The 21,661-nt window shown below is 46.8% G+C and overlaps 1 protein-coding gene across 1 annotated transcript in view; it reads right to left on the bottom strand.

The window, feature by feature from the left end:
- Window positions 1–439: 439 nt before the first annotated feature.
- The window catches only part of kcnc2 (potassium voltage-gated channel, Shaw-related subfamily, member 2), a gene marked incomplete at both ends in the record, with an annotated part of 184,148 nt that continues 162,926 nt past the window's right edge, over window positions 440–21,661 (bottom strand). Inside the window, 7 exon segments of the mRNA XM_084330340.1 lie at window positions 440–585; window positions 15,236–15,409; window positions 20,399–20,732; window positions 20,734–20,782; window positions 20,784–21,006; window positions 21,009–21,164; window positions 21,167–21,338. Coding sequence (XP_084186466.1) covers window positions 440–585; window positions 15,236–15,409; window positions 20,399–20,732; window positions 20,734–20,782; window positions 20,784–21,006; window positions 21,009–21,164; window positions 21,167–21,338 — 1,254 coding nt within the window.

Raw genomic sequence — 21,661 nt, 5'->3', positions numbered from 1 at the left:
CTCTAAAACAACCGCGCTGAAATCGCGCCGATGTTGTGTTGCAGTTGCTCTGAAGTTTCTGTAGCATGCAGAGGACTAGCGGCGGCTAGGGACGGAACAGACTGCGGAACAGACTGAGGTACGAGCACTGACTGACTGGGGGGAATAGAACGTAATTACACAGGGTGGTAATGACAATAGGCAACAGCTGGGGGTGATGACAGATTGACGACAGCTGGTGATACATAGAGCGCACGAGGGACACACATGGGGACATCTGTAGGACCTGGTGCCAGGACCTTAGTACTGGTGCTTGTACGTCACCGCTGTGACATTGCGTTTGGTGACGGTTGGCTTGCTTGACATAAGGACCTGCAGGGGCCAACTGGGGCCAAGCTTCTCACCGGTAGGGTTACGGTTGGCTTGTTGAGGGACATAAAGACCTGCAGGGTGCCAACTCTCACAGGTAGGAGGGGATGGGGGAGCGCGAGCGCCTCAGCGGGCAGGGGGAGCCGTAGGGTGAGGTCACAGGAGACGACCGCAGGGCGCTACCGCCCATCCCTGTCATGCCCACTATGTTGTTTAAACTCCGGGATTTCTCATAGCCTTCAGATGGGGTGTGACAGAGAGGTGAAGGTGGTGGTGGTGGTGGTTGATCAGGAACAGGACATGAACACACACAGGCAGGCAGGCAGGCAGGCAGGCAGGCAGGCAGGCAGGCAGGCAGGCAGGCAGGCAGGCAGGCAGGCAGGCAGGCAGGCAGGCAGGCAGGCAGGCAGGCAGGCAGGCAGGCAGGCAGGCAGGCACACGGTCAACGTCCCAAGTCCAAGCCAGCCAAGTGAACCGAGACAAGAAACAGGAAGGAGTGAGACAGAGCCATAGTGAGTGAATGTACCAACATCTCCCACCCAGTTCATCAGTCAAATTAGTACTAATGTTAAAGGGATAGTTCCCTATTTCTTAGAGTCCTTTCTCAGCACAATCCACGCTGTTTCTCATACTAGCTCTGGATATTTAGCCACAAACCAGTCCAAAGTCAATGGGGTCAAGCTCCTGTGTGTACAAGCTGACTGAAGACGACTGAAAATCGAATTTGTATGCACTGTGGAGTACATTTCTGTGAACCTCAAGTCGGCTTGTACAGACAGGAGTGTGACCCCATTGACTTTGCATTGGTTTATGGTCAACTATCCGGAGCTAGTAATGAGGAACAGCATGGGTTGTGCTGAGAAGGGACTCTACCGATCAACATCATCGTTGGTAAGTAAGATATATGGCTAGTGGTCCAAGAATCAGAACCATCCCTTTAACTATGAAAGGAGGTAGGGCGGCTACGTGGCGTAGTGGGCAAGGCGCTCGCCACGAAATCTGGAGACGCTGGGCTTGCCTGTTCGAGCCCAGCGCTCCACATTTGCTTTCAGTTTAGCTGGTTGTCCGTACTAATACACATTGGCCGTATTAGGGGGTGGGAAACTGATGGGTGGGGATCGGGCGTTGTGGACAGCGACTCCTACAGGTCGGTTGGTGCGCCTGCGCAGTAGAATCAGGAAGTGTCGGGGGCAGCGTGAGCCTCCCACGCGTTACTCCTCGCCACTGAGAGATCGAGCTGCGCAGGTGAAAAGATGCGACTGCTGTTACCTCAAGTACCGGAGGGGACTTGTGCTATGTATGACTTAGTCCACATTGCAGCCGGCTTGTGGGAGGCAAGAAACAGCGTTCGTGACAGGGGAGGGTTGAATTGGATGATACGAAATTGGGATGGGAGAAAATATAGAAAATGGGAGAAAAAGTGGATAAAAAAAAACTATGAAAGGAGGTAGTGGTGTGATCAAGGACTGATCTTTATTATGTAATTTATTATGTATTATTCAAGGAAAACGCAGCTGCTCTTGGAGGAAAAAGGGTTCGAGATCATCACAAGGAAATAAACTTCAGCCACTCGTTATGTGTTCTGTTTAAAACTTTATTTTGACATGGCTAGTTGTGTACAATGGTACAAACCGGTTTCGACCATGGATTGGGTGACATCCCCAGCCATGTTTATAAAGTTTCTGCTTGATGACTGTTCTTCCATTTGCATCCTGATGAACACCTAAAAGGTTGAACCGTATTTTTTAATAAAATATATATTATACATATAAATATATATATAAAATAAATTGTTTTATTATTGTAGACAACTAGCCATGTCAACTTAACCTTTTAACTAAAACCTGTGAAAAAGTGTTTTTTTGTTCCCACTTCTGAAACTGAAGTTTGTTTCCTTCCACCAATCCTTCCACATGTGATTGCTTTCTCCAATCGCATTATTAGAGTTTTCTGTCACATGGAATTGATAAAAGCATGATATCATGTGATCAGTAGTAATCATCATTACTAGTGCATGGATAAGTCATTCATTAATATTTTGGCAGTGGCACCTTCTGTTAATAGTAGAGAATGCTATTATCTACAGTATATATATATATAGTAGATTAAGAGTAAAGGATGGAAATTAAACACTTTTATACAAATACAGCATATATTTAGGCTGTGCTTATGTATGTATACATCAAAAGTAGTGGTGGTGATGGTGATGATGATGATGATGATGATGATGATGATGATGATGATGATGATGATGATGATGATGATGATGATGATGATGATACTGAGGAATTTAACAAATTCACTGAAGTATGGAAAGATGCAACACGTGAGTTCCATTGATGTATTCAGTGTAAAACAACGTGTTTTAATAGTTTGTATTTCTGTTTTTTTGTTTTTATTGTTGTTTGTACCGAATAAACCAGCGCCAAAACCAACCAGACCGTTAACAGAGCTTGCTAATCAGCTTCCATAAACCCAGATGAGAGAGCGGGAGAGAGAGAGCAAATGGAGATGTGGCCTCATTACCATACTGGATACCCAACCACCGTTTGTATCACGGGGAGAGAGAGACGGAGGGTGTAATGAAGCCAGGCCTTCTTCAAACCCCCGCGCCTCACAGACTGAACAAAGGGGCGGCCTGGCTCCATGCCAACAGGTAGCGCGCAGAGAAGAAAAGGACCCCATGTTTAATGCATGAACCTCAGTGTGGCGGCGACCGCCGACCGAAACAGTGGATCTGATGTCACAGCTAGATGCTCGCCTACACAGAAGGGAAATAAACCCCGTCAGTGTGAGGTTCCTCACTGCGTAATGGTCGGGAGCGGGTCACTCAAAGTGAGTCTCCAAGCATCGTGCTCAGGCAGCATGCAAGGGGACATTAAATAGGCGGATTCTCTGTTCTCTGCGGACACTTATTTTACACAGATTTACATAGTTCTGTGATGAAAAAGGGAGACTGCATTTGTGCACATTAACGTTAGGTTATGACTATAACCAAGTTCTGTTAGTATAGCGACGCTCTGCATCGCTCTCTGCACTATCTCGCATACGTGCATGCGCACTGAATAAAGACCACAATGTACCTTTAATCCCAATATTCGTCTGACCACACCCCTATCAGCTTACCCATATAAGCAGGGGTGGGGCCACCCACTCTCCTCCTTCCCAAGCTTTCGCCACAAGGCGAGGTCAAAGGCTGCAGCGGCGTCGGATGCCGAGCGTCGCTATACTAACAGAACTTGGTTATAGTCATAACCTAACGTTCTGTATCGTATCGCTCTCGCTCGGCATCGCTCTCTGCACAAGGGAGGCCGAGCGAGAGCCAACGGCCGACAAATACACCCCGCTGACAGCCCCCCACAAACCATCAGAACAGGGAGGGCCGAGCCCCCCCGACCCACCCTAATGGCGGGCACCCCCCCTATTAGGGGCTTCACGGGAGGGCGACGGACCCGACCGTGCGAAGAGGCACTCAAGCAACTCAACGCACAGGGTGAGCAGACCGTGGCTTGACCCCACGACTACACACACGCACAACCCGCATGCCACCCGGGAACGAACGGAGGAACAACCTCGTTACTGCCCCCAGAATCACGGGGTCAAGGGCAAACCCAACCCCGTGGCAAGGCCGTAGCAGCGGAGCACGAAGGAAGACCCAGACCCACCAAAAGGACTGGACTCCCTAGAATGGGGGCCCGGAGAAGTCCATGATGCCAGCATCAAGACCCCACCAGGTGGGCACGTAGTGCCCCGCCCCCCACATCGCCAGCGTATTCGGACAAAGGCCCCTCAGTTACTGCACCTGGTATTCCCAGGCGGAATCCCATCCAAGTACTAACCAGGCCAGAACCTGCTTAGCTTCCGGGATCGGACGAAATCGGGCGTGTTCAGGTTGGTATGGCCGTAAGCCGAGCGGGCCCTGTCCCCCCAATAGTACACCGCCTGGCACACTGACCCTGCAGAACAGGCAGTCAGCATGGCCGTAAGCACACAAAAAAGGTTAACCAACGGAAGCAGGCAGCGCACCGGGGAAAAACCAGGCAACAGGCTGTTAACCCTAGCCTGGAGACTGCGGACGAGACAGGCGCCAGAGGGGACAGCTGAACACAGCCGCCCCGGCGGAAGGAGCGTAAGCTGGCGGTGTTGCATGACCAAGCCTCCATTTAAAAACCCCCACCCAGAGGGGTCGAGGCAGAGAAGGCTGACACGATTGGCAGACGTCATGAACGTGCAGGGGCACCCTCAAACGGTGAACCCGGGAGTTGACACTGCTCCAACACACCAGGGAATCAACCACCTCGGTGTTACCCAATGCGGTGGTTGTTCCTATAACCCCTCAAGAAAAAAACTCCAAAACACACCTGCGGGTATACACCGGCTATACCGCAGTACAAGTGTTTCAGTTTCCAAAAAGGGTTAACCCAGGCCTACGGGTCGCAAACATCACTTCGGACCGGGCCTGGCGGTACGGGAAGCACAGGGTCACCAGAGGAGGTCAAAAAACCACCCCCACAGGCCCCTCTTCGCCATGCGTGAGAGAGGAGCGAAAAATAATGGAGAACCAGCCCCTAAGCACACCGTACCTGGTATTCCCCGGCGGTCTCCCAACCAAGTACTAACCAGGACCAACCTGTGTAGCGGCCGAGATCCGACGAGATCGAGCGCGTACAGAATGGCATGGCTGTAAGCCATGACGACAGTGCTGAGTAAAAACATACCCAACCAGGGTCTCCATAGCGCTTAACCCTGTGACACCCAGACCGACCTGGCATTTTTCCCCCTGAAAAAAGCCCAAGTCCCTCAGGGTACCAGAACAGCAGATCTGCATCCCCGGCGGACAACGGGTTCAACTGATCTGGACCAGCGTGACCAGAACCAGTCCCGTGCCCTAACCACGCCGACATGCCTACTCCAGGAGAAGGGCAGATATGCGTGTTGATCTTAACATGAAAAGAAGGCGCCACCCAGACGTTCGGACGAACCGCGCCTGGTGGCCCACCCCAAGGGCGTGAGACCCCACCACATATGTTCAGATCCATCCCGTCATCATCCCCCAGACATGAACGAGAATCCGTCGACAACCCACCCAGGTCATGGGATGTGGTCGTCGGAAGAGGAAAAACCCCCATCTCAGTTGCTTTATAAAAACGCTGTTTCAACCACAAGCAACCAAGGCGTGCCAGTCAATCGCCTGTTTACAGCGAGCTAGCACTATACGTGCGTCGGGACACACCCCCATCAATGAACAGGCTATTTAGACCTGTCATTGAATCCCCAAGGCGCCCAGGGGAACGACAAGAGGGGTGTGACACTCCCTAACTCCAACACTTCTGGAATAGAAAGAAGGAAGCATCAACAGTATGTATCCCAGTCTACACAGCCGGGGTAAAAAAATTTCACATTTTTACATCCCACCACCCTCCCATAGGAAAGAGACGGGGATCCCCAGAGAGACTTCCCACGCGAGCTGTACAGATTGAAAAGAATATATTGCACCTTGAGCCATGTAAAAAACTGGTTTTAGGGCCTCCGGGGAAGAGGCACTGAACCCATACACACTCAATAAACGAATTGAATCGAATATACATACAATAGAAAAGGACCCTTCTAGAGGGTCCACTCACTTTGACAATCTGAGGAGGAAGGCTCTGTACTCTGATGGAGGCTTCCTCACATGGAAGAAGGAGTCCGAACTCACAGAAGGCCTGAATAGGCGCTTGGTGAGGAGGAGCCCTGACCACCCCCCCTGAAAACAGATCCATCACATGGACCTGAACAGCACACGGAAGTCCTACCAACAGAGACGCGCACGGTGACGTACTCTATGGCGGGGGAATTCCTGCGGTGCACACGCCCAATATACCAGGCCGTGGGACCAGGAACTCCCTCCCCCCCCCCCCCCCCCCCCCCCCCGTAACGTGCCGAACCGCCACGTGACGGGAACCTTGAAGGACAGGGGGTGTACCCCTGACCGACAGAACAATGGGGAGAGGAAAGGTTACCAGTTCACCCCTTTACGACCCCACACCCATGATACGATGTAACGACAAAAAGAGAATATGACACAGTCATAGTCAGCTCTATGAAGCGTTTCACAGCTCCACACAGCGCATGAGCTAACCTGCTATCTGATTTTTACTAAGGAAAAACACAGAATAGAGAGGGCTCTAAGAACCCCGGTCCAACATACACATGTGCTTCTGTGGCCAGTACAACCCAGTTGTAGGTCACATGACACACACAACCCATCATCACCTACAAAAAATGGCAAAAACACTCAACAGAGGAACGCCGTTTTTTTCACAATGAGAGAATACATCATTCTTGATTAGTATCAACCACAGGCCTTGCTAAGCACACATGACAGCAACCAAACCAATTTCCCTTTAGGAAATAAGTTTCTCCAGCAGATTTAGCACAACCTCAGCAATCAAGCTAAGAGTTACATCGTATCCCTACCACACAAAAGACACAATTAATGCACAACATGTCTGATAGGAGGATGAAAAAGTCCCCAGGGAACCGGGGGGGAAACACAATCCTCCTATTTTACCCTCAATACGGCCAGTTAAAACAGGAAAACCTGTTAATGTGTGAACACACTGTTCATTGTCATTACAGTCTGAGAAAGAACATTCTTTTACTCACTTGTCACCAAGCATAGCTTCATAGGTTAGTTACCTTAGTTGTGAGTACACGGCCGTGTTTCTCACACAACAACCAGATCATTACATCCCGTTTGCACGGAGAAGCTAACTGCCAGTGACAAAAACAGCTCACACATAACCCGCAACGTATCCTAAATGCATTGTAGCAACACACGTTTTGGGAAAAACACCGTTATTCACAATACATTTAGCAAAGTAAAACCAGAAGACGTGTTATGAGGTCTGGTCAACCCCGTTCCTACCCGGAACGCAGATCAGCGAAGTGCAGTCACAGACACCGTAGGAAACACAGCCGCTCCTGTGTTGTCCGAACTGGGCAGCGTCACCGCCCCAACCCGCACTACAGTCCCCTGTTGATGCAACCTTGCCGTCCTGGCTCAGGGCAGGGTCGACGAAAACATCCCCTGTCAAGGATGACGTCGTGGTCAAGAGTGTAAAACATGTTAAAATCAAAGCACGTTCAACAGACTAGCATCAAGCTAACGGCCGCTCCAACCGTTCGGGTGCTACTGCTTCTGCTCGCGAGACGCCGATCTAACGACGCACGCGATCAGAAGCGAGCTCACGGCGGCGCGCGAGAAGCTAAGCTACCCCGCGCCAGGCCATGGCCATAGCAGCAAGCTAACGTTACCTAGCGACCACGACATGCTAGCCCCGCAGCTAACAGCTGACTGGCTAATAGTAGGCCCTAAGCAGGCCATGCAGCGATCCAGCAGGCTAACGCAGCAGTTAACAGCTGACTGGCTAACCGTAAGCTATGAACATGTAAACAATGACATAACACTCACCCAGACAGGCCGCCGTTCTGAACCTCTCCTCACTTTTTAAGAGAAAAGAGAAAACAAGATGTCAACACCGCTTCACAACGGTGACTTTACCACATCCGACGGAATCAGCACAGTACCAACTGGCCTGTGTAGCTGACTTTGAACATGAATCTGCCGCTATCGCACATTACATGCACATATCCCCTCGTGAAGGAATACTCTCATTTGGATATGAAAGATGGGGCCTTAACACGGTGACTCGTCCAGAACACACAGGGATCACCAGTGTCAATGGTCGCGGCCCACTAGTTAAAACTATAATGGTCTTCAGACCAAGGTCTTCTGTCGCCTAGGTGGCTGAACAAAGGACCCTAGCCTGGGGCCGGTTTCCATAAACTTTGTCAAGTAGCCCCCATAGCACTAACAGACAAGTGGAGCCCGCCAGCAAACACTACTCACCCAACCTGGAACGCACCGCTTCTCACAACAGCGGCATGTCCGACAGTTCAGCTGTGGCCTGACAGGTTTCACCCCAACAAACACAGCAAGGAACTGCAGTTGAGAAGCATGCAGCGGCGTGCTCCCAATACGAAAACCGGTGGAGGGTTTTTAGAATGATCATCATCTTCCAGACACTCCAGTACGAAGACAATATCGCCGTATTTTCTCGAAAATAGTGAGAGAGAAAATAAAGATATGATGTCAACGTATCCTTGTTTCCCAAAGCTGCTCCTAAACCTTTCTTCCATCATGGTGTCAAGTGTGGGGATCTACCGAGGCACTTCTTCCTTGTGGTGAAAGCGAGAAGGAGGAGAGTGGGTGGCCCCACCCCTGCTTATATGGGTAAGCTGATAGGGGTGTGGTCAGACGAATATTGGGATTAAAGGTACATTGTGGTCTTTATTCAGTGCGCGTGCACGTATGCGAGATAGTGCAGAGAGCGATGCCGAGCGAGAGCGATACGATACAGAACATTATTGTTGAATAGCTTTGTTGTTCATACAGTATGGCCATCACCACAGGATCATTTACCTTATAGCCTCGCTTAGCTATACCTCTCTCCACACTATGTTAGCGCTGTGCCAGCACAGGAGAAGGGTCTGAACTGGGGCTGCACGATTAATCGAAAAATTATCGCGATCTCGATTCATTATCGATTCCATTATCATTCTGCACTAGCTGGCGGGAAAAGACTTTCCATTATTGTTTGTATTTCACCAATTAGAATTGTCAATAGTAGGCATGAACTGCTCCAAGCTCACCGGTTCCCTTGCAAAATAGTAAGAACGGCCCTTTTAGATAGCAGATTTTAAAACAATCCACATCACGATTTCCAAAGCATGTAGCTAGCTAGCTGGAGTGCTTGTCACTGTTGTGCATGAGGGGATGCTGAAAACAGCAACATGGAGAGCGGGATGGAGACAAGACTTGGGCGGAAGGAAGTTCTGAAATGCGCGGTCGATATCCTTTCAGTCAGACTATTTATCTCATAATACTGCTAATGCTATTATGTCAAAGGGACAGCATTAGTTCAGTATTTGAATTGCACCTGCAAATTACTTGAGTGGCACTCTCATGGTATAATTGGATAACACCTGCCCAGGGGTGTAAAGTACTTGAGTAATTGTACTTCGTTACAATACTTAAGTACTGTTTTTGGGGATTTGTACTTTACTCAAGTATTATTAGGTTTGTATACTGTATACAATTTTATAATATTTTTTACTCAATTACATTTCAGGGGGGAAAAACATACTTTTTACTCCTTACATTTAAAATGCAGACCTACAAAGTGCAAAGTACAAATCTCGCAGGTCCAACCATTAATTAGTATATTTGTTTCTCTGGCCAAACTAACGTTAACGTTATTAATCCTGCGGCCGCTCTTTATTTAAAAACAGCCAATCAAATCCCCATCAATGGAAAATGAACCCGCCAATACCCATGCTGATTGGTCCTTGTGCAAGACTAGAAAGCAGGGATCTTTGATTAAACACCTGCTATCAGAAGAATAGACAGTCAGAAAAAAAGGTTTTACTTTTACTTTTTAGTACTTAAGTATATTTAAAAGTAGAAACTTTTTTACTTTTACTCAAGTGTGTTTTTAGCCAGATACTCTGACTTTTACTTGTGTACGATTTTGAGACGGTACCCATACTTTCACTTAAGTATAAGGAAAACGCCAACATTTTGGGAAATTAGCTTATTTGCCATCTTCCCTGGAGTTAGACAAGAAGATACATACCTTTTTCATCTCTGTGCATGCATTAGGCTTAGGGAACGCCCGCACCGTTAGCCTAGCTTAGCGTCAGTCACTGGAAGTAGGTTCCTCCAGCAGCCTAGTTCCCAGCCTACTTCCCAACAGTCACGAAATACACTCCAAATACAAATACAAATTCCTGTAAACATGTTGTGACCTGTGTATTTACCACGTGGAGAAATAAAAAATAATTGAATTAGACATTTTAGTTTTCTAAGCAGATATACTCGGAATTTTCTTTTGCCTAACAACTCCTCTCTGGGCTCAGTGATTTCACGCAAATAAGCTAATTTCCCAAAATGTTGGCGTTTTCCTTTAAGTATAATTTCCGGGTACTTTTTACACCCCTGCGTGACCTGCCAAAGAGCAGGTAGAGTAGCACTACCAGAGAGAGAGGAGACTGACATCCTGCTGGAGAGCCATTTCAATTCTGATAGAAGGCAATTAGCCAGGGTTTAACAGAGATTAACCCAGAATTAATAATTGAGATGGCAGAGATAACTTGGAAAAATGAATCCAACAGAGATGCTTTAGGCCCTAAATGTTGCATAAATGGTTTTAATGCAACAGAAAATATTAAAATATCACTGCATAATACTTACTGCATTTATTCCATTGCAGAACACATACCACCTTGATAGCATTGGCTCGATGCCCTGCTCTCTCTCTCTCTGGGCTTTGTCTAATAATGTGGATCTCGCACGGCTTAGAAATGGTATGAAATCGCTTTTCCATGAACGTCGTCAACACTGTGTGCAGTAGATGCTAATTTCATGCTGACCTTTAGCCCGGGGTCACAGAGCTGAGCAGCCTGACCTTTCCAGTCACACACACACACGCACGCACGCACGCACGCACGCACGCACGCACGCACGCACGCACGCACGCACGCACGCACGCACGCACGCACACACACACACACACACACACACACACACACACACACACACACACACACACACACACACACACACACACACACACACACACACACACACACACACACACACACACACACACACACACACACACACACACACACACACACACACACACACACACACACAAAAACCCTGGATTTCTTACCGCAGGTCAGTTTTTTTTATCAGAAGGAATACAAATACCACTATGTTGTCTGGTTATGGACATAAATAGTAATATCCATTCAATGTTATACAGTAGGAATCCTATAGGAAAGCATCTATAAACTTCAATCTAGCGACCTAGGAATCTTAATCCACATGAATGAAGGGCAAGGCTAAGAGAATCATTAAAGACTCCAGTCACCCGAACAACTGCCTCTTTGAACTGCTGCGGTCAGGCAAGCGATACCGGAGTCTCAAGGCGAGCACAGAAAGACTCAGAAGAAGCTTCTATCCCCAGGCCATCAGGCTGCTAAACGAACAATGAATGAACACTACACAACAACAACCACCAAACGCACATAGCACACACATCCACACGCACACACTCACTTTAAACAAACACACTGTAGCACCCACTCCACACACTTTATAGCACACACCCACTTTAAACAAACACACTGTAGCACCCACTCCCCACACTTTATATTTATGGATGAAGGATTGCACTACAACTCGTACACCTTACTGTAAATTGTACCTAAAATTGTACCTCATCCCATTTCTGCTTTGCACTAGATAGTACTGTACATTAGTACACTGCATAGTATTGTGTATTGTATATTATATGGTAACTCAGAACATTGTACATATGTCTATACCGAACACTGTGACCTCATTTTTCTTCTTCTAAATTCATGCTATATTATGTTATTATGTTATTTGATACTATCTTGTCTAGCACAGTCTCTGGAGCGTAACAGTAAGAAGCATTTTGTATGAAAGTATTCTGTACTTCTGTATGACAACTATTAAAGAACTTGAACTTGAACTTGAACTTGAATGACCTTCGAGGGTCTTTGATCTACTTAATTTACTTCAAGCCTAGTGAAACGTGGTAATGTCCCCTTTTTCTTTTTAATAAATCAAAGGACAGGACATTATCAGGCTACACGGGCATGTGATTTAGTCTCTCTGCTGATTTGCATACGTGATGCCAATGTCATCCATGCAGCCAAATGTCATAATTGAAAGCTTAATATTTTCCAATGAGAAGCGGTTCTTTGAATAGAGTGGTAAATATTTAACAACACTAATACATCAGCAGTACCTATCTGACGACAGACAGTCAGCCAACCACAACGTGATGTACAGAATGTCCAGCGGGGCGGAGGAACATGTTGTGGTTTTAGCAGGGCCGTGCAGAGAAAGGGGCAGGTGCTACCATTTTAAAAAGGGCACATTTATCAATATGTTAGAACACCAACTACAGCGTAACGTAACCAGCCAAACTATAGCATTAGCAACCAATATTCAGAGAATGTAACTTACAACAAACTGCATCATACTATATAATTATGCCTTAGAATAGATTGGGATTTATCAAAATGTATTATAGATTTCTATTGGCTAATGGGCCCGTCATTCCAAGAGTGACGTGTCACGCACAACAGAAAACCATGCACCTCAGACAGACAGGCATTCAAATATTTATTTTTATTTATAATATTATTTTAATTATTCTTTTCTTTTATCTACTTTTTCTCCCCATTTTTTCTATTTTTCTCCCTTCCCCAATTTTGTATTGTCCAATTCTACCCTCCCCTGTCTCGAACGTTGTTAGGCCATGCCTCCCACAAGCCGGCTGCAATGTGGACGAAGCATTGCATCACGTGTCCCCTCCGGTACTCAAGGAGGCAGCCGTCGCATCTTTTCACCTGTACAGCGCAATCTCTCAGCGGCGAGGGTCTGCGTGGGAGGGACCTCGTCGCTTCCTGATTCTACTGCGCAGGCGCACCAACCGACCTGTAGGAGTCGCTGTCCACAACGTCCGATCCCCACCCACCAGCTTCCCACCCCCAGATACTGCCAATTGTATTAGTATGAACGACCAGCCAAGCTGCGCCACCTAGCCGCCCTTATTTTAATTATTCTTGATGAGGACCATGGGTTGCCCTTTACCAAAAAATACTAATCTAATACATTTAGAAATTAAATTTTATTTCTTCATTTTTTTAATGTAAGGGGCACATGGGCAAGTGCTTGGGCACCCAAAGCCCCCCCCCCCTGCTTCGACGTTTTGAACTATTTGGTACAGCCCTACGTCATTCCTTTCCTACCAACATGGCACGATGCCACAAACACATCTCATTGGTCACGGAGTATCGCATGTTATTTCGTCACCGTCACCGGCCATTTTTTGTCCACCGAGATGTTTGTGATGACAATGCGCTGGAATACCGTGGGAAAACTCTCGCCCCTCGCCATCGCGGACCGGCAGACCAATTAGTCCTCCGCGCCTGTCTGTCGTCACATATGGTCGCTGTCGGATGAAAACCTCTCATCTCCAGTGTTGTTTATTTCCTTGTTATTTTACTGGGAATGAACCTTTACATGGTTCTCATGCAAGCCTGTTTCATGACCATTATGGCCTATGAGACCCATTGAGGAACCGCAATGTGAGACCTTTTTAAAAATAGATGAATGTCAATCTGAAAATGAGGCTGTTTTTCTGAATTCCTGAAAAGTTGACCTTTTTGGAGCGATATGTTGATGATTTTGTCCTTTGGCCTAGCAGGCACAGCAACCACCTCCCTCCATGTCCAGAGGCCCCATCTCTACAGCTTCCTATACGGCTGGAAAATCAACCATCTCTGGTCTCATTCAAACACTTATTGATTAATGGATCAGAATCGTGGCTGATGTATGAATCGTTTTACTCTGTCGATTGGTGGGTTGGTTGGTTGGTTGGTTGGTTGGTTGGTTGGTTGGTCAGTCCACAAATATTTCCCCACCCTCTAGTGGCCACAGGTTTCACACTAGGAGGCTGTAATTGGGCATGGACATCAGAGTCAGAGAGTCAGCGATGTATATGTGAAGGCGTGTACTGTATGTGTGTGTTCATGCCAATTGACTAAAAGGGGGCGTGGCAATGGGAGTGACCTATCACAAACACTTTGCAGCTATGTTTTTTCTCTTTTTTCTTCTTATATGTTGTATTTTGGTGTAAATGTGTCAGGTTTGTTCACCGCTCAGACTCATACTGTACGGTACATTTATTGGAAAGCCCCTTTGGGATGAAAATGGAACCCAGACGTATGAATAATGAACAGTGACTAATGAAGGCATAACAGTTCATTTAGCAATAAACGACATGCATGTACTTCAGCGCGATTCCCCTACAGACAACAACATCTGCCTCTTTATAGGCAAAACAAGAAGTGACGACGATACTTAACTTTCATGAAATGTCTTGCATGGCATAATAATAATAATGGATTGGATTTATATAGCGCTCTTCGTGACACCCCAGTGACCCCAGAGCGCTTACAGAGTCCATTATTCGTTCATACACAGTCATACCGGTGATGGTAAGCTACAATTGCAGCCAGAGCTGCCCTGAGGCAGACTCATGGAAGCGTGGCGAATAATCATCGCCTACGGCCCCTCCGACCACCACCAACATTCATTCACATGCATACACATTCATACTAGGCAAGTAGGTTAAGTGTCTTGTCCAAGGACACAACGGCATGGGTTTGAGCGGGATTCGAACCACCAACCCTTCGATCATTGGACGACCCGCTCTACCCCTGAGCCACGCCGCCCCACAAGATTTACAGATAATTTATTCACGGTTTCACTGTTAGGTCAAAATAATCATCGATAAGCCATACAAATGTACCTTATAATAGGTATACTGAATATTATGAATGTAAATCATACAGACTGAGCACAGGGTGACAGTTACCATCTCCCTGGACTCTTACTTTTAAAAACAACACTGTTCAATATTACACTTACTGTATACTTCTGTATATTTTTGCTGTAAATTTTTTACTGTATATTTTATACTAGAATGTATATACATAACATACGAAATGTGAATCCCGGTACATACTCTATTGTTATTATCTTATTCTTATGCCCATTTTATTCTTATTCTTAGGCAATTTGTTTTGTTATTCTTATTCGTGACTTTGTTCCGTCTAAATGTCTAAATGTTTACTGTGAGCGATTTGTAGTGTCACATTTCCCTCGGAATGATTAAAGTATTTCTATTCTATTCTATTCTATAAATGCATGCTGTCCTGAGAGGGGGAAGTGTACCTGTTTTACGGATCCCTCTGTCAGCGGGACAAGTGTAGTCACTGGCAGCCAACAGGAAGCAGGTCCCCCCCGCGCTGCGTCTGTCCTGCCCCAGCGTGCTGGCCCTGCGCATGGGGACGCTCTCGTCTGGGGACAGGGTCAGGTCGCTCCCCCCGCTGCAGTCCGCCGATAGAACTGCAGGGGTGGAGGCAGAGAGGGAGAAAAGGGAGGTAATGGTGGTGATGGAGGTGGTGGTGACACCTTTTCAATCAATATCTGAATATGTACTATGCTACTAATATGTCTATACTACATATTATTACTACATATTCCCCCAGGGGGATCAATAAAGGTGTACCCCTCCTGTTGGCTTGTTGTACACGATTTGTAAGTCGCTTTGGATAGAAGTGTTAGCTAAATGACTAAATGTGTGTGTGTGTGTGTGTGTGTGTGTGTGTGTGTGTGTGTGTGTGTGTGTGTGTGTGTGTGTGTGTGTGTGTGTGTGTGTGTGTGCGTGCGTAAGTGCGTGCGTGCGTGCGTGCGTGCGTGCGTGCGTGCGTGCGTGTGTGCGTGCGTGCGTGCGTGCGTGTGTGTGTGTGTAGGTGTGTGTGTGTGGGGGGAGGGGGAGCAGGGGGGTGTTCCAGGGATCGAGTCGGGACAAACATCAAACAATGTCCCGCATTAAAAAGCATGTGCCAAAATGTCTCCTGCAGGGGCCGGGGGTCAAGCCCGATAGAGAGGATGCCGGTCAACAGAGTCACCCACGCTGTGCTCTTTACAATCCAATCAAGTCAAGTCAAGAGTTTTATTTGTCACGGCATACAAGGTATACAGTGAAATGCGGGTGGTCATGCCTGCAGCGATTGTGCAATAATACAAGTAATAAGAATAAGACATAACAGGTATAATGTACATAAAGTTTAAAAAAAATGCATGGTAAAAGACATGCTGAGCGATACAGTGTTAAGCTACGGATGAGGCACTGGGTCTTATGTACACTACTATACAATAGTATACTATACAATATATACAGTTATAACTAGTATATATCCTTGGGCGGCTAGGTGGTACAGTGGGCAAGGCGCTCACCACCAATGCAGGAGACGCTGGGTTCGAGCCCAGCTCTCCGCATTGCATTCAGCTTTGCTGGTCGTTCATACTAATACATTTGGCAGTATTAGGGGGTGGGAAGCTGATGGGTGGGGATCGGGCGTTGTGGACAGCGACTCCTACAGGTCGGTTGGTGCGCCTGCGCAGTAGAATCAGGAAACGACGGGGGCGGCGTCCCTCCAAAAGCGCAGACCCTCGACGCTGAAAGATCGCGCTGTGCAGGTGAAAAGATGCGACGGCTGCTACCTCGAGTACCGGAGGGAACACGTGCAATGTATGACTTAGTCCACATTGCAGCCGGCTTGTGGGAGGCATGAAACAGCGTTCGAGACAGGGGAGGGTTGAATTGGACGATACGAAATTGGGATGGGAGAAAAATAGAAAATGGGAGAAAAAGTGGATGAAAAAAAAAGATTTGCACTACATACCTCATTTAATCTTTTTTCTTTTTTTGTATGAAGCATCTCAGGAGGCTCATACAGAACCAAGCATTTCACTGTAATGTACATGTACCTTATATGACAAATAACACAAAACTTGAACTTCACAGCATTTGGGAGGTTAAGACTGCGCTGGCCGCTACAGTAGGCTACTAATGGAAGATATATGTAGTGTATCAGTTCTAGTCACCACCATTGTAGCATGTGTGTGAATATGCACATTTCAACACGACATTTCAAATGACAACAGAGCAGTGGAGGTTTCTCTATGACAACACGTGAAACACAAATTCACTCATAATTCATAATTATTATTAATTTACATATATATATATATATTTTTTTTTTTTAATTATTATTATTTTTTTTTTTTATTAGAAAAGTTTTCCTCTGTAAATGTGAATTTTTTTTCTTTCAAAAATGGCCAAAATTGACAGCTCTGAGCAGGCCTGCACTGCAGTAATGACTGCAGTAATATGCGTGCAGAATAACTTCACAGGTTGACCCAATGTTAAATAAATAATAAATAATAGCCAATCAAAATAGGCTATTAACTTCATCAAGCACGGTCTGTGGAGTTAAACTCTTGCCATTGAAGGAGGGTTGAATGATTGACAGCCTTGACAATCCAATAATACATGGAGGATGAATGATTGGCAGCCTTTTAAATCCAATCAGAGTCTGCCTGGCAAAAATACCTGCGGAACTGCAGCTGGACTGGCTTCAGTGTTCTAGTCAAAGTTGTGTTCCATCATCTCATGTGTGCAATTTGCCTGAAGAACATTCATTTGCCTAATATAATCATTCATATTTTAAGATCTTTATTCACTTGTTCACTTATTGTTGTGCACTGCATCGTTTACTTGGATGATATATATATATTTTTTTAATCTCAGTTGAAGACTAGTGTAGTTGTAGTTGACGTGAACGTGCCATCTTGGACTGTGAAGGCAAGCTAACTTGTAGCTAGCTACTAGCTTAGCAAGCTAGTAGTTTACAGTACACACAGTAGGCTAAATTAAACTTTGCGCCAACATTAGGACCGAAGTATAAACCAGCAACTGAGCAACATGTAGAAGTGGACTTATGCACCTGGATCAGAAAAAAGTAAGTTGTAGTGTTTGTAAAACGAAAGCCTGCGTAGCCTTGATGCTAACGTTAGCTAACTGTTTAGAGAACAATACTTGTAGTAGACTTGATTAAGGGATTGAAACGTTGTTAACTTGGCTATGTCACACATAAACACAATGTAATGTATCACGTTGGCTGCTGGCTGCTAATGCAGCCTGCAGATAATATTTGCATGTGCACTGTGTTAGTGTAAATGAATGAATGTTGCCGCTAGCTTGTGGCTAGGCTAGCGTACTTTGCGGATGGCTAAAGTTAGCCAGCCGAATTGTTTAGAGACTTAATTAAGGGATTAAAACGTTGTTAACTTGGCTATGTCACATATACACACAATGTAATGTATCATGTTGGCTGCTGGCTGCTAATGCAGCCTGCAGATAATATTTGCATGTGCACTGTGTTAGTGTAAATTAATGAATGTTGCCGCTAGCTTGTGGCTAGGCTAGCGTACTTTGCAGATGGCTAACGTTAGCCAGCCGAATTGTTTAGAGACTTGATTAAGGGATTGAAACGTTGTTAACTTGGCTATGTCACATATAAACACAATGTAATGTATCACGTTGGCTGCTGGCTGCTAATGCAGCCTGCAGATAATATTTGCATGTGCACTGTGTTAGTGGTGAATGAATGAATGAATGAATGAATGTTGCCGCTAGCTTGTGGCTAGGCTAGCGTACTTTGCTGATGCACGGCTGATCTAGTGCCTCTGTGGCTCTGCTGATTTGTCACGGTGAGATTCATGTGGTGGAACTTTGGTGTGCTCTTATGAATGAGAACTGCTATCTTGTCCATTGTGTGTGGGTTTGTGTCTGAAACGACTGGTGGCTTGTGTGTGTTGCGTGAGATGCAGAAGTAAACATTGCCAGGCATTGTAGTTCTCGGACCGCTTTCACCCACAGTTAAAGGAGACATGACATGCTGGTTTGATGAAATGTATAGTGTAAATGAAATTAATAGTTTATGTATATTCAATAGTAGTATTGATAGTATATTAGTATGTATATTGATATTAATATTAATTAATTGATTGGTGTTGGTATTAATATTAATATATAGTGTATATTAATATTATGTTTTCGTCTGTGTCCACTGACCACTGACACACAGTGGGGGATGTTTTAAAAATATAATTTAATATATAATATAATAATTTGTGCTTCACCTAAAAATGTGGTCACCAGCCTCCACTGCAACAGAGTGAATATAATTTTCGGAATACATTTCGACGGTTGAATTATTCTGGGCTCGTTGCATGGAAGCATCTCATATCTAATAAACAAATAACCTGTCACTAAACCAGAGCACAGGGAATCCCCCTCCTATAGAGGACCGACGTTGTAATTGAAAAGAAAGTGAATACAGGCAGGTCGACAGTGATTTCCATCAATATCGTGTATGTCAGAGGAAATCACTGACATGAGCCTGGAGGGTGGAAAACAGCCACCTACGGTCTACAATAACATTCCCTACTGGAGAAAGAAAACAACGCAGGGCTTTGCCACTGGGAATGCTCCTTCTCCGACTGACGTGTCATAAAAATTTATTATTTCACAGCAATCACGCAATCATCTCCCTCTCGAAGACACCTCCCTTATCGCTGTGGCAGCCGGAGAGGAAAGGCCGCGAGGCAAAATCGCTCGATCTTTTACGAGGAGGCCGCTGTGGTGCTGGTGAGGTGACTCTCGAGGGGGGCGGGAGAAACCATTTCTAGCGGTCCCAGAGGAGAATCCATCAAGTGGCCAGTGTTTTCCACCTGAGATCCCATATGGATTCCCCCTCACCCCCCCCCCCCCCCCTACCGCCTGGACATAAATAATGCTCTTTTGCCAGTGCTGATGAGATCCAACCTTGTGTAATAGCATTGACATATCCCGGCTCACAATCGCCTCCCCCCTCTGCCACACAGTGGTCAGCATCCGTGCGGCAAAGGGAACCGCTCCCACCTACCTCTGGTCAATGGTCTCTAACTACACAACCTCAAGACCCCTACGCTCTGCATCTTCTAACTACACACCGTCAAGACCCCTACGCTCTGCATCTTCTAACTACACACCGTCAAGACCCCTACGCTCTGCATCTTCTAACTACACACCGTCAAGACCCCTACGCATCTTCTGGCCGTCTCAGACCCACTCCTATCTGAGCTCCGGGAGGGTCATCAAGGAGAACCTGCATTTTCTCAGTCCTTGCCCCACAATGGTGAAATTAACTGCCCACCACAGTTAGGACAGCCGATACCCGTCCAATCTTTCGCCGTCGACTAAAGAAGCACTTCTTCAACCACTATCTGAAATATTTTTTTTTAAATAATAACAAAATCTAACCCTAACTAACCTTACTGTCATGCACTTGTCCTAATATACTAACCTACACTGTAGCACTCAACACTTTGATGAACATTGTTACTCAGCTGTGCCCTTCCTGATGACTTGTCGTACAGAACTTGTAAGTCGCTTTGGATAAAAGCGTCAGCTAAATGACTAAATGTAAAATGTAAATGTCTTACCTGAACGGTTGCGCTCCAGTAGTCCCCTGCTCCCCTTGACGTGGCAGGGGTCCCCTTGCGTGCTGTTACAGGTGGTGTTCAGGTCGGCCTTGCAGCAGGTCGGGGAGCCCCCCTGCACCACCTGCGGGATGTGCTTCTTCCTCTTCTTGGGCAGCTTCTGCTTGGCCATGGCCAGGGAGTAGTACATCCCAAAGTTATTGACAATGACGGGCACGGGCATAGCTATCGTCAGCACGCCCGCCAAGGCGCACAGGGCGCCCACCAGCATGCCCGACCACGTCTGTGGGTACATGTCGCCGTAACCGAGGGTGGTCATGGTGACGACGGCCCACCAGGAAGCCAATTGGGATGTTCTTGAACATGGTGTGCTCGCTGGCCGTGGGTCGTTGGGGTGGCGCCGAGGCGCTCGGCGTAGTAGATCATGGTGGCGAAGATCAGCACGCCCAGCGCCAGGAAGATGATGAGGAGTAGGAACTCATTGGTGCTGGCCCTCAACGTGTGGCCCAACACCCTCAGACCCACGAAGTGACGTGTCAGCTTGAAGATTCGCAGGATGCGGACAAAGCGCACCACCCTGAGGAACCCCAACACGTCCTTGGCCGCCTTGACGACAAGCCGCTCAGCCCCACCTCCAGATAGAAGGGCAGAATGGCCACAAAGTCAATTATGTTGAGCAGGCTCTTCACAAATTCCAGCTTGTCCGGGCTGAAGGTCACCCGCGCCAGGAACTCGATGGTGAACCAGAAGACGCAGACTCCTTCCACTAAGTAAGGGCTGGGTCGGTCTCGATCTCATACTGCGGGCCCAGCTCCGTCAGGCTGGTGTCATTATTCTGCACCATCTCAGTCTTGTTGACGATGGTGTTGAAAGCCTCGTGAGTTTCCAGGCAGAAGGTGGTGATGGAGACCAGGATGAAGAACAAAGAAGCAAAGGCCACAAACTAGAGAGGAGAGGAGAGGAGAGAAAGAGAAGAGAGAGAAGAGAAGAGAAGAGAAGAGAAGAGAAGAGAAGAGAAAGAAGAGAAGAGAAGAGAAGAGAAGAGAAGAGAAGAGAAGAGAAGAGAAGAAAAGAGAAGAGAAGAAAAAGAGAGAAGAAGAAGAGAAGAGAAGGGCAGGGAGGGGAGAGGAGGAGAGGAGGAGAGGAGAGGAGAGAGGAGGGAGGAGAGAGGAGAGGAGGAGAGAGGGAGGGGAGGGTAGGAGGGAGAGAGAGGAGGGAGGAGGGGAGGGGGAGGAGGGGAGAGAGGAGGAGGAGAGGAGAGGAGAG

This window comes from Notolepis coatsorum (assembly GCF_963971535.1).
Source record: "Notolepis coatsorum genome assembly, chromosome: 15".
NCBI classification, from domain to species: domain Eukaryota; kingdom Metazoa; phylum Chordata; class Actinopteri; order Aulopiformes; family Paralepididae; genus Notolepis; species Notolepis coatsorum.
Note: the sequence above shows the minus strand (reverse complement) of the source record. Positions and strands in the feature narration are given on the sequence as shown.